The 12,814-nt window shown below is 42.0% G+C and overlaps 1 protein-coding gene across 1 annotated transcript in view; it reads right to left on the reverse strand.

Moving 5' to 3' along the window:
* Positions 1–10,897, reverse strand: part of tex264a (testis expressed 264, ER-phagy receptor a) — a 67,933-nt gene extending 57,036 nt beyond the window's left edge. The window contains exon 1 of the mRNA XM_035151868.2: positions 10,329–10,897. Within this exon, the coding sequence (XP_035007759.1) occupies positions 10,329–10,586 (258 nt within the window). The 5' untranslated portion in view covers positions 10,587–10,897. The remainder of the gene's footprint in view (positions 1–10,328) is intronic.
* Positions 10,898–12,814: the final 1,917 nt, after the last annotated feature.

Below are 12,814 nucleotides of genomic sequence, written 5' to 3' on the forward strand. Positions count from 1 at the left end.
TCAACAGCTTACTCTTCATTCATAAAAACAATTTAATTATAAATATTTAATATAAAATTTATTAAAATAACCAGTTAGCTTGGAGTCAATACAATACAATCTTGATATTACACTGTTATATTATCGTCACCATATTAATACCAAATTGCCCTATATGCCATACCAACATGATTTTTTAGCGCCTTTATTTCTATGCCTTTGTTTGGAATCTGAACTGTTTTTATATTTTTTAAGGGTTTTGTCTGCATCGCCCTTTTCCCTGCATGAACAAATCAAATGTATGGGGCTGTCAACAAGGCTCCTGTATGGAGCTGCTCCCTGTCAACACTGGTGGTCTTTGATAAGACACAACAATAACCATTCAAACACAACGGGGATAACAACTGTCCTCCCACAGACTTGCTCCAGTATCTCCCCATCTCGCTACATCTCTCATGCTCTCCGCACTGATAGACTAGAGTGTGTTAGCTAAACCAGTAGTTCACTAATGATATCATTCAGGGCTCCAGCTATCATTCACATCCCACACAGTGGTACGAACAAACAGCAGCCCTGACTGCATCTCATCTCTGTTTCCCTCCAGATAACACACCCCGGAGACATACAGGCAATTAGGAACGAGAGGAACACCACTCCATGTACTTGACTTGTCTTGTCTTCCCCCACCGCAGTTGTTTTGTTTGCGTCTGAAATTCTAACACAACAAAAAGGGAGAAATTCTCCGATGCCGTCCAAGCCGGGCAGCGGCTGCTGCCAGAGCGGCGTGTTGAAAGACAGCGTGTGAACCGAGGAAAGCCGACTGTGGCTTTTGATTGGCTCAGGTGAGAAGCCGAGTCAGATTATGGGGAAGACTGTGAAACTCTTACCTCTATAACTCAAAACTGATGCATTTTGTTTCGATACCAAGCTGGAGAAACCCAATCAAGTTAACACTGACTTGCAACTGAATGCAACTATCTGCATCATTTGAAAAAAATTAAATAAAATCACCGGAATACGTCTCTGCTGATTATATGTGCGACAACTGTTCATTTCCTATATTTCCCTATGCTAAGCAGGCTCATTAAATGTTAAAAAAAAAAAAAAAGGTGCACACGGTCAACTCTGGTAGAGCTCCTGGCCCATGGGACTCTGGGATGGCTTTTTCCGTTCACAAATGGAACCATTCCCATCTCTACCTGATTCCCCTACTCCAGGTCTCCAGGGACCTGTTAGGAAACAAGGTAATTTCAAAAGCAATTCTTTGCTTGAGGCTACAAGGGGCATTTTTTGATGGATGCGCCCTCAACAATAAAAAAGGTAAAGCTGACAGAGGTAATTCTTTATTAGGAGACACGTAATGAGGATTAACTCTCTTCATTCACTGATCTTTCTGTTCAGATACACACCTATATTCTCCTTCTCCTCATGCTCGCTATGTTCCCAATGTCCTCCTGTGCTTCCCTTTCCTCTTGTGTGTTGCTTGTCCCTATTTGTCGGTCACTTCTGTCTGTGTGTGTTTGACTTGCTGGGCGTGGCTTTGGGATACCTGCTCCCAGCATCTCTCCGGCACACCTCAGACTTGCTTCACACTTAACCTTGTCAAATAGATCAAATAACACCATTTTATAATGAGCAGCTATAAATAGTAGCTTATAATGTGAACTTGTGACACTCATCTCTCACAAGCACCTAACACAAGACGTTTTTGCATATGTTTTAAACGATCTATATACCTGTCACACGTGTTGGAAAGAGGAGTCAAGGTGTTGTTTAAACGCCATGTTTTTTTTTACACATTCTGACTTCAAAGCACAGGAACACACCAAAGTACAAGGACTTCCCAACTCAGGTACGGTAATGGGACTTTCCGAGGAGCATCTGGATGCACAGTTAATACCTCTGTCGAGTTTTCTTTGTTTGTTTGTTTCTTTGTAGGATTACGCAAAAAGATGGACTACCACACAACATGGTGGAAAGATGCGCTATAGGACAGGAAAGAATCCATTACATTGGATCAGGTGCAGACGTGTTTTATCATTTTCTTCAACATTGTGAGGTTGGGCGTTTTTGCAACAAAATCTTAGATTTTTCATGGAAAAATTCGTGGATCTTGAAAGATCTTGATTAAATAAAAATCTGGCATATTCAGGGGAGTGTGTGAAATTTAGTGCAGATCCAATTTTAAATATAGTGAATTTAAATGTGGTTTCATGAGGAGACTGTTTGGCCATTCTAGTTTAGACAAATTAATTATGGTGTAGTGAACCTCCCTTTGTTTGTTCTTTCTATTTTTTTCTCTAGTCCAGTCAATTCAAAAATCCTTAGCATTTTTCCACTCTCGGGCCTGCACCTCCTTCCTGACTATCAGCACTTGGGATAAATTGTTTGAATGCTAGCCTCATTTACAGTTGTTCATTTCATATGATCAGTGTTAGATGGGCACAAGGACAAACAAGTCAGGCGCACAGCCTTTCTGCAGCTTGACGACAGGATGTTAATGAGTGTACCATACTCTGACTGACGGAGTATCAACACCATCCTCCTTCAAACACATCTAACAGGCGAGCAATCAACAAAATGTGAAGCTAAATTAGTAGAGCAGGAGTGATTAAGACTGAAAGAGGATAACATCTGGTCTCTCTGTGAATGAACTATATAAAACATGTTAAGGAAACATAGCAGCACCGTTATGTTAACATAGTGCGTCAGTCATTGTGAAGTGGTCCAGTGAAGCGTTGTTTTCATGTGTGCCCTTCATGTGCTTTCTGGCAAAATGTGATTTCCATTACGCCAGAGCAGCATTACGAGGCTTTGATTGTACGAGGGTCATTCGCTGTGCCGCAGTCAACAAATCTGCACATTTGGAGCCTCTCCGGACGTCAACACCATCTTCACATCAACGTCAGCAGTGAAGCACGTTAAGCAGCAAATGCAGCATTCATAAAAAAAACCACACAAAGTTTGTGAAGAACAGATAACGGGCCCTCAAAAAAAAAAAGAAATCAAATTTCATCAACAGTTCAATTGCACTGGATGAACGAGCTGCACAAACAATACACATCGCTGCCTCTGCTGGAGAGTTTTCTCGCCCTCTCTCGGTCTCTGCTCAGTGGCTCACAGTAACGTCTTCTCTCTGCAGCTGGAACACTGAGACAGATGGTGTTTAGGGCATTTCCACGAACAAGCACAAGAACCTGACACATGTGGAGCGAGAAGAACGGAAGACTACGGGATAAGCAATCTCTCAACAAGAGTTGTCATTTGCCTCAGTGTGTCAGAGCGATAACCTGTCTCAGCTGATTGAAAGCCACCCACCTCACCACCAGCCTCGCACTCCTCTCCCCAAAGGCAGGCAGACGAGGCAGCAGAGACAAAGTCACTAGGAAGGGAAAATTGAAACTAATAGGGCTGCACAGCACTGGCACCACAGGTATGCTGTCACGGGCTGTAGCGTTTGCAGCAGGGCAAGAATGCTTAGCCCAACAATTGAGCTGAAGTGATTTCTTTTGAAATTTGGTTCCACAGTGAAGTCAGCCGTCACCTTGACGGATTTAACTTCAAACCGCTTAAATACATCATTGCTGGCAATAACTGTGAAAATAAAGTTAAGATTAATTCAAACCACCAAGTGAAAATTTGTCCTGTTTTGCAAGGGGGGGGCTCAAGCGTCCAAATCAGATTACACATTGCAGCGATGAGGCGTGGGCCCCCATGGCCCCTTGAGGCAGGAGCCAGTGGAGATCTTCTTTTTTTTTCCTGTCTCTTTTTCACCAAGTGCAGCTCGATCCCTTTCGGCTGTGCTCAGACTTAGCTGGTAATTACACATGGCATCCTGGGAGTTCTAGCATGTATAATTACTGGAGAGGATAAGCAGCCTGCTGGAGGCAGGACACAGTTTTCCTTTGCCACAGTCGTGCTGCTGGTTCACCGCTCCTCGGGCCAGCTGGACACAGTGTGGCACTCCTCCAGCCAGATGTCACGGAGCGGGGAGATAATCTTGTCTAATAGGAGATATGAATGAATCCCCCCCTCCTCTGCTTAGGCTTCCTTCCTTCTCTACAAAATGTTCCAACTCTTTCTCCACCTCCTTGCTGCGCTGATAAATATTTGGCTCTGTAATCCAATATCCTGCGCATCATAACACCGGCTGAAGAGCCAATGCATGGCACAGGATTGATGGTGCGATAGATTTAAAGATATTCTTCACCATCTTGTTTCACTGACAAATTGCAGCATGTCACCTGGTTGAGTAATGTCTTTTTTTCTTCCCTACACAGTTGGTGAAAATGAATCAAGATGGCATCCTAAAAGTACACTGAAACGGTTTTGTTCAGGATAAAAAAAGATTTTAGAGATTCTGTCTGGAATGCCTCCGCTTTATTTTTGCAGCGATTCACTCAGTGTGGAGATGTTCATAAACGTTAATGGGGCGCCTTACAATGGGGAGAGCCAGCGTGTCCACAATCTCACATAATATTGACTTGAAGACCTGCGGGACCAGACTTCAGAGTATCAACGTATTTATTTCTCATTTTATATCCCCCTTTAAAGCAGCAGCTCCTTGCCAGAAGCCTCTCTTTCATGTTGTTGCCGTCGACAGACAGACAAGCGGCAGTAAAATGCTAATAAATTTGACTCGGAGTGTGGCGATGCTACACGCTCTGATCTGAAATTCCGATTGATGAATTGGAGCACTGCGAGCCTCTCAAGGTGAGTCAGACTCCTTCCAATTTATCCCCCTCTTGGAAGGCGGCTGCACACCTCGCCTCATCTCTCACCGCCACTCCCATCTACGTCTACACGTGACATTTCATTTTCTCCTGCTTGTCATAGGGAGCTATGAGCGGGTTTGCTCCAGAAGCTAAAACAAAGTGGGGAATTCGCCTGATCAGAGGGGGAACCAAACAGCAGCTCTGGTTTAGCCTCGATACAGACGTAACATAATATCAGTGTCAGAGGCAGCTGCTGTTGCTGCGTATAATTCCATGGAGTGTGGACAGACTTTGATCATATCCACTACAGGCAGCGTTACAGTTAAGGGAATGCTCTGTGTTTACTGACAATTATATCCACTGAATTGACTGAATCTTTACATTTCCTCACTCTCACATGGCTTATTGTTCCATCCCTCACTGGCCAGTGGGCATTCACTGCTCTTAATAATGCGTTTAGCTGTGGAGATTCCTTGCAGACGGGACCGCCTGCTGTGCTTTATCCATTCTGGGATTTGTTCAATATTTGTGTCAAATCCCCATTACAGCTGAGCCTGAGGCAGCTCTGCCTCCAATGGTTTGGTGAGTTTAAAGTTTAACCTCCAATCTGTTGTGGGTCACTGCCCAGTTGACTGATGCCTGTGAGGGAAAAAAAAGCTGCTAAACTGTCCAATCCCTGAGGCGTTTGTGATAATTACTTCTGGCTATTGTGAGCGTACGTGCAAACGCACACATGCGTGAATGGACATAAATAAGGTCCTTTAATGTCTCAGCAGAGTGAGGTGAAGCCTTTATCAGTGCAGACAATAGATGGTACACAAAGATGGCCGACGCATCTCTACCTTCTCCATCTAACCAGAATTAAGCTAAAAATATTCTGCATATGAACAATGCTATTTTGCACATTTGGAGCCTGAGGCTGCACAGTAGCGATCAGGGGATGGAGACATGGTAGCAAAGTTCCATCGATACACGCACTTGAACAATCAAGAGTCAGTCTCAGATGTCAATCATGACGTTTCAGCCCGTTTTTTTTTTTTGCATCAAATCACTAATCACAAACCACTTGAACATACACCAATGTTATGAGAAACACCAACAATGACAGAAACCATCTTTGAGGTTTATTTGACGTGTACTTAATTTGGTCCATGTCCCATCCACTAACACGGAGGAGGTGGGATTTATGACTATATTGCAGCCAGCCACCAGGTGGCCATCAAGACGCTTTGGCCTCACTTATGGGGAGCGGTCACCTCATCCATCTTTACATACAGTGCAGACCCCAATAAACTAATAACCAGACCAATAACAGGCCACAGCTGTCTGACTCACAGAAATACAACAGATTCAGCTGCTATAACACAAGTCTACTCTTTGATCAGTTGGTGTAAGTTTGGAATCTTGATGCTCGGGACACAGAGTTGTGCTGGCTTTTATCACAGTCATTAAACAGGGACTATGTTACACCTCAAATGCAAGTTGAATGCAAATGACTCCAGAGGCAGGAGCGAGAAACACAGGACTGACAGTGACCAATTAATACACAGCTACTCGTGCAGGTTTGGAATCCAGATTCACTTTAATGTGATGAAACTAGTTTTTGTTACTGCTGGAATGATGTGAGGCTGAGTCACACTGCTTAAATTAAGTTTTTTTTTTTAAAGATCAATGAGGTTTCAAGGAGGCTTCTGCCTCCCACACAAACTCAGCTTCAATGCTAATACTGCCATCTAGTGGGCATCAGTGTAACTCTAACAGAGGACATTGGTAGTTAGCAGAGAATAAAGTATATTTATTACAATATTTTCAGATTAAATACACATGCAGTCAACTAAGATAAAGTCTCAAAACACTCCTCTGGAGTAGTTTACCTGAGTCAGATTAAATCATCATTAAATGGCTTTCTTTTGTTTTATACTATTACCTACGCTTCTTTTATCCATTTCTTTAAAAAATGACATTGCATTATTTTGTCTTCTGTCCTTAATTCTATATTTTGTATCATATCACTGTATTAAATTGATTCTTGTCTTTCAGTCATTTTTATTTGTCGACTTTTTGAAGCACTTAATAGAAATAAAGGGATATTCACAGAGGCCAGTATTGTAACGTAGTGAGCGTAAACCAGGCAGTGGTCTTCTTCATGCATGTGAGATGGAATTAACTAGACAATTACATCCGGGTGCAGAAAAGTCTGAGACTATGAGCCTCCGCTCAGACAAAGGAAAAAGGAAAAGGCACACCCTCCCACCAAGTTTACTTGATAAGGTGCACTCAACTTCCTGATAATATTGCTGTTTGACATAACAATTACACTAAATAAACTCCAGCAATACAAGGCATTTATTGGTCTCCGACTCTGCATAAAAAATCCCCAAATTACTGTATCTGAATCACCTCTTTAACAAAAATCAAACATATTATTTATCTCCTTTTGTTACTAATGCAATATTTTTACAGTTTTCCAGTGTGTAGCCCCCCGCCCCCCTAGGGCTCCCAATTTCAAAACCTTTGATTTACATGAAACTCAGCTCTGCTACACACGGAAATTGAAATATAAATCTTTGTTTGGTTGTCTGGTTGTACATCAGGTTATGGGTGGTAATACAAATATTTCCTTTTTTGCTCTGTCAAACTTCTCAGAGAAGTTAGGCAACGTGTTTTCTTTGTGCCATTAAGTTGTAATACAAAGACGGTGTGTTTCTGCATGAGTTAGAGCAGCTATAGTGGTTTTGTTTTATTGGTTTTATCATTAGTCGCCCCCGCAGCCCTTCATTTGTTCTTTGTCTAACCTGAACCCCTCGTGTTTGTTTTGACGATTTTGATCCATTGAACAGTAAACGGCTTATTTTGACTTTCCCCATCACTGCCAGTTGTTGCTTCCCTCATTGCCCTTATTCCTAGACACATGCAGGGTTGTAACAACTAGACAAAAAAAAAACGTGTGCTTCAACCTGAGCTGCTGAGGACTAGTTTGTGTCATTGTTACATGTAAAACTTTTTGACAACTTAACACTATTGAAAATAGTTAGCTACTGGATATACAAGATGCAGGGGCCATTTTAAGTTCTGAGGTCAAGTCTTAACACAGCGAGTTGCAAACTCCACTATAAATAATGGCAAGTTGAAAAAAAAGTAAGCACCCTAAGCCCATTAAAAACCCTCTCAGGGGGAACAATGTGAACAACAACTTTTACTTCACTTTACTCAAAGAGAAATACAGACAAGCATCGCTTTTAACTAGGAATTCTATCTCATCCAAAGTTCTCTCAGAGTTTACTTAGAAGGCTGCTGGTGACTAATCAGACTCCTGGCCTTAGTAAACCAAAGAAGGTAAACAAATTCTATCGTCCCTAAGCAAACACTGAAAAACATCTGCGTCAGATATAAAGGGACAGAAACTATTTAAGAATTACTAAATGATAGTTTTACCCAAAACATTTGCTTTCATTTGATGTTACATCTACAAATGTTTGATCCAATCAGTGGGCAACGTTTTTCAAACCCTGTCCATTTCTGTAGGTCAAAGGTTAATTCAGCATTTGCTGTTTTAGCTCCTGAACTTTAAATCTGTTGAGTTAATCGTTCTGCTTTTTGCTTAATCCTTTTCTGTGATTGCCAATGTATCTTCACAAGGAAGTCGGAGGCCCATACATCTTCAGAGTATATCTAAGTAGAGACACAGATCCCAGGAGAGGCATCGAGTCTATATAAAAACCTCTTTGGACTGGTGGTTACAGAGACATCTGGCCATCCTGTAATGGCTCATTATGATCGAGACTCTCCACAAACTCTGACACAAGCAGAAAAAGTTTATAAAAAGCTCCTCAATAGACGCCAGCTGCAACTTTCCACTGGTAGAACTCACTAGTCAAGGTTTCCACTAAAAGCCTGAACTTAAAAAAGGACAGTGTGCTAAAAGAAAGCAGCAGATGTAAGCAGAAAGACTAAGTGCTGCCTGTGTGAATCAATCTTTATTCCACAGAAGATAATAAAGTTATGCTTTGGCCTGACAGAATGACAGTGATCTTGTTGACTTGGTTACTGTGAACTTTTGGTTGATTTCCCAAAAGCCTCTATTTGGCCACTATGTTTGTCAGATGGTTGTAAGTCACCAAACCAGAACAAACTCAGAATTCAAACGTCAGCAGTTCTGACACAACTTAAGCCAAGCAAAGAACACAAAGGGAAGTACAGGTAGTTGAGATGTTGAGTCATGGAACATGATATAAATACATGATATGACGCTGTTGTATAACTGTATCACATTGTGCATCGGTGTTCTCTTAACCCGTATCAGCTGGAAACTCGATAAACATTCCCGTCTAACAAGCAGCTGCTGTGCAGACTTCTCTTATTGACTGAAAACACAACTCGTGATGAAAAGTAAAGCAGGAGACAACCGCAGAGCTCTGCCGAGGAATGACCTAGTTTGGTTTCAGGTTAGGATCAGGACGACAAAGAGAGGTCATAGTGTCAAGAGCTTGGATTTTCAACTCAACCAGAAACCCTACATTCTCACACGTTTGTCAGCTTTTCTCAGATACCTGTGAAGAAGCATGTGTTTGCCCTTCTGGTTTGGAGTCTGGTTACCATGTCTGAGTCAGAGACAGACACGGGCTGAGGCTCCCTGGAGCCACAGATGAGAAGGGAAAGAAATATCAACAGTGCAACGTGGCACCGAACAGCTGACTGGTTCCATCGGTCAGGCTTAGTTCCTTTTAAAAAGGAAGCTTGTCTGTTTAACCCCTTGAGACAAATATCTACTGAGTTACATTTGACATTACACTCCCATATATCTCACGGCCCTCATCAGACAGTGCTGTTATTATGTAGACACACGATAAGAAATCTTTACATGACTGAAACTGTAGATATACAATATTTTTTTCATACTCAAACTATTTGTCAGTGGTAGACAGTCAGAAAATTAACAAGCAACAATGTTGATGATCAATTGGTATTTGTTTATGCAAATGTGCCAAAATCCACTGTTTCTTATCCGGCTGGGCAATAAAACAAGAAAATAATCATTGCAATAGCAACATAACAAATCTCCACCATGTTTATTGACATGATGCTTGTGCATTTTGCATTCTCTACTCCTAAAGAAGAGTTTAAAAATGACAACCAACACTCAAAACAGAGCCTATAGGGCCTCCCACTGTCTCCTACTGTTCAGTGCTCGGGCCCTAATAACGTGACTTTTATCGAGACAATCTTAGATATCTGCTGATCTGAATTTGTTTCCTATCTTTTTTCTTGTTGCGTAAATGTGATTAATTGTTGGGTTTTCTTGACCATGAAGTGCTGAAAATGAGAAATATCTCCACGAGCTGATCTGTGTGCGGATGGTTTCCACAGTTAGTCGTTAAAGTGTGAGGAGCATATTTCACTTGAGAGACTAAGTGATCCAGAGCTGTTTCCTTTGGAGCCGTGCACAGTTTCAGGCCGAGTGACCTCTCAGACTCTGTGCAGGTCAAACTTGACATATCTGACTAACTGTAAAAACCTTATCAGGAGACAAAGTACATGGGAGGGGGGCTGTGGTTACGTCATGGGGTCAACACAGACTCAGGGGTGAGACTCGGGTGCTGGGGTGTTAGGGTGTTAGGGTGTTGGGGGTCTCACCTGTTTGGGGTCATCGTAGAAGACACCGATGGAGGTGAGCCTCGGCCCGATGCTGCAGCTCTCCGTGTAGGCAGCGCCGCAGTCTTTGTACGACCCCTCCTTGAACTTGTAGGCGATGGTCACGTTCCTGATGGGAGGGGGCCCGGTCTTTATGAGCACGTCTGACAGGAGCCCCGAGTAGACCAGGATGCCCCCCACCGTCACCAGCAGGCACACGAGGAGGGCGACCACCAGCACCAGCAGGATCAGGTCGGACATGTCGGCTCCTCGGCGGCTGCACTCAATGGAGGGAGGGAAGACAAGAAAAAGGGGGGAGAATAAAGCAGCCAAAGCTACACGTCCTCCGCCGGGTTACACGCAGCGACAGACACCGTAGCTCCCGCGGCGTCACACCACAACACGGAAACAACGTTGCTCAACTTCCGAATGCTCGAGTCTCTGACCTCAGTCGCGACACTGCGGAGGAAAAGAGGAAACACGCGTTCAGGGTGAGAGAAAAACTGACAGTTTGTTTACGGTATTTTCCCAAACACTAGGACATGCTTCCTGGATGGACCATTCCCGTGTACAGAGGAGGGGGCGGGGTCTGAATAAAAGTTTTATAAACCACCACATAAAATATTTAAATCTCAGAGAAATAACATGAACAAACATATTATGTTGTAATAAATACACACCACTCATTTTTATTCATGTAAACTGTAGCTGGTGGTTTTTATATGCGCATTTTCGGCGGAGACACCCCTGCGTCTCATTGCTATGGTTCAACCCAGGTGGCTGGGCAGGAAAAATAAACTGTGTGTGTTCATGATATTTCCTGTTCTGTCTGTGGCTCCTGTGTTCAGAGGTCTGCGCTACAGACTGTCGGTGGCGTCTCAGTGTTTCCTGTCACGACGCCACAAGAGCCCTGCTGACGTCAAGCTCGTCGACCCATGGAAATGAACTAAGCACAAAAGAAGCAACCCAACTTCCTCACAACTTCACAAGTTGTCTATGTGGATTTATGGGCTGTATTAAAACTATCAAACTTATAAACACACAAAAAAGCATTAAATAAGACTTGATATCTGATATCTTTGAAGAGGAATGTGAGGGGAGATATCTTTCATTCTGATAATCTTTATTTTCTGTTATTTATTCATGTGCACAAATCCTTGATTGTTTGTACACCGTTACTTTGAGCACTTGTCTGCACTGTTTGTACATTTCAATTATTTTTCAATAAAGCATAAAAAGGACAAAAGAAAACTGTTGGTATTGTGTTAAATTTCACAATCAGTTTCCACATTGAACTGGAGGGATTATTGAACTAAAAAAATAATCTTTTCTCATTAAATAGATAACAGAAAAGCTTTTTTGAAATGTGCATTTTAAAATAAAGAGAGTAAGTCTCGAAAAAAGAAATAAAAACTAAGTTAGGTTTATTATTTTTCCTCTTTAACCCATATTCACTTTCAGTTTCAATTTTCCAAAAATGTCAACACATCTTAACAACTGAACATCTTGAACACCTGCTGTTCTCTTCCTTCTTTTGCTCTTATACCTTATGACTTGTTCAGTGTGAGAAGCGGTGGTTTTGTTCATTAAACTTCAGTTTTAGGGTGGATCTTTCAGTAACCAAGTGAGTTGTCTTTCCATCATCACATGCAAGTACATGAGTCATTGAGAGGAAAGATGCCGCTCAGTGGTCATCCTGCTGCCTATTTAGTTTACTGGCTGGATTTGAAATTGAGGCTTTATTGAGGGTATGAAAAGAATAATCTTCTTTATCTTCTTGTTAAAACCATTTTTTATTGTTAAGATTTACAGATTCTTTCGTATTACCTGCCTTGCATTGTTTTAACTCAGACGCTGAAAATGGTCTTTTATTCTCAATGAGCTTTCCTTGTTAAATGAAAGTCAAATAAATAAATTGATGCTGTTGTAAACGGAAATGAAAAACTGGAATCTTCTAAGAGACCAAACAGGACTAAAACGAACCAACTGTGTTACCTTGGTTTGAATAAAAAGTGACTCACTGAATGTGTGTGTGTTCCTTGTGGCGCATGGTGCTTTTAATGCCATAATGCATAATCAATAAAAACCCTCTTACACCAAAGCAATAATCTCTCCAATCCTTTAACCCCCAAGGATTTGTCACAGAGAACTGAGATGAACTGAAATCTTAAACAAACTGTAGTTTTACTTAACTCAAACACCAAATACAAGACTCAGATGTTCCTCTTGGTTTTGGTTACAGGACTGTTTAATATCAACGCCATGCAAACCTCGCTGCTTTTACACGGTTGAGATTTTACAGATGTGATTTATAGAAGAATGTTTACTCTGCCATAAAACTTGCTGCTATAAATCCTGAGTTTTCCGTAGGTTCGAATCATCTTCCAAGTTCTGCTCCGACATGTTTACAAATGAGCCCCGAGGACCTCAGAGTACCAAAGAGGCTGTTTTCCTTCATTTGGAGCTTACACTAATCGCTGCTGTCCCTC

The sequence above is a fragment of the Hippoglossus stenolepis genome, chromosome 3 (assembly GCF_022539355.2).
Source record: "Hippoglossus stenolepis isolate QCI-W04-F060 chromosome 3, HSTE1.2, whole genome shotgun sequence".
Classification (NCBI taxonomy): Eukaryota; Metazoa; Chordata; class Actinopteri; order Pleuronectiformes; family Pleuronectidae; genus Hippoglossus; species Hippoglossus stenolepis.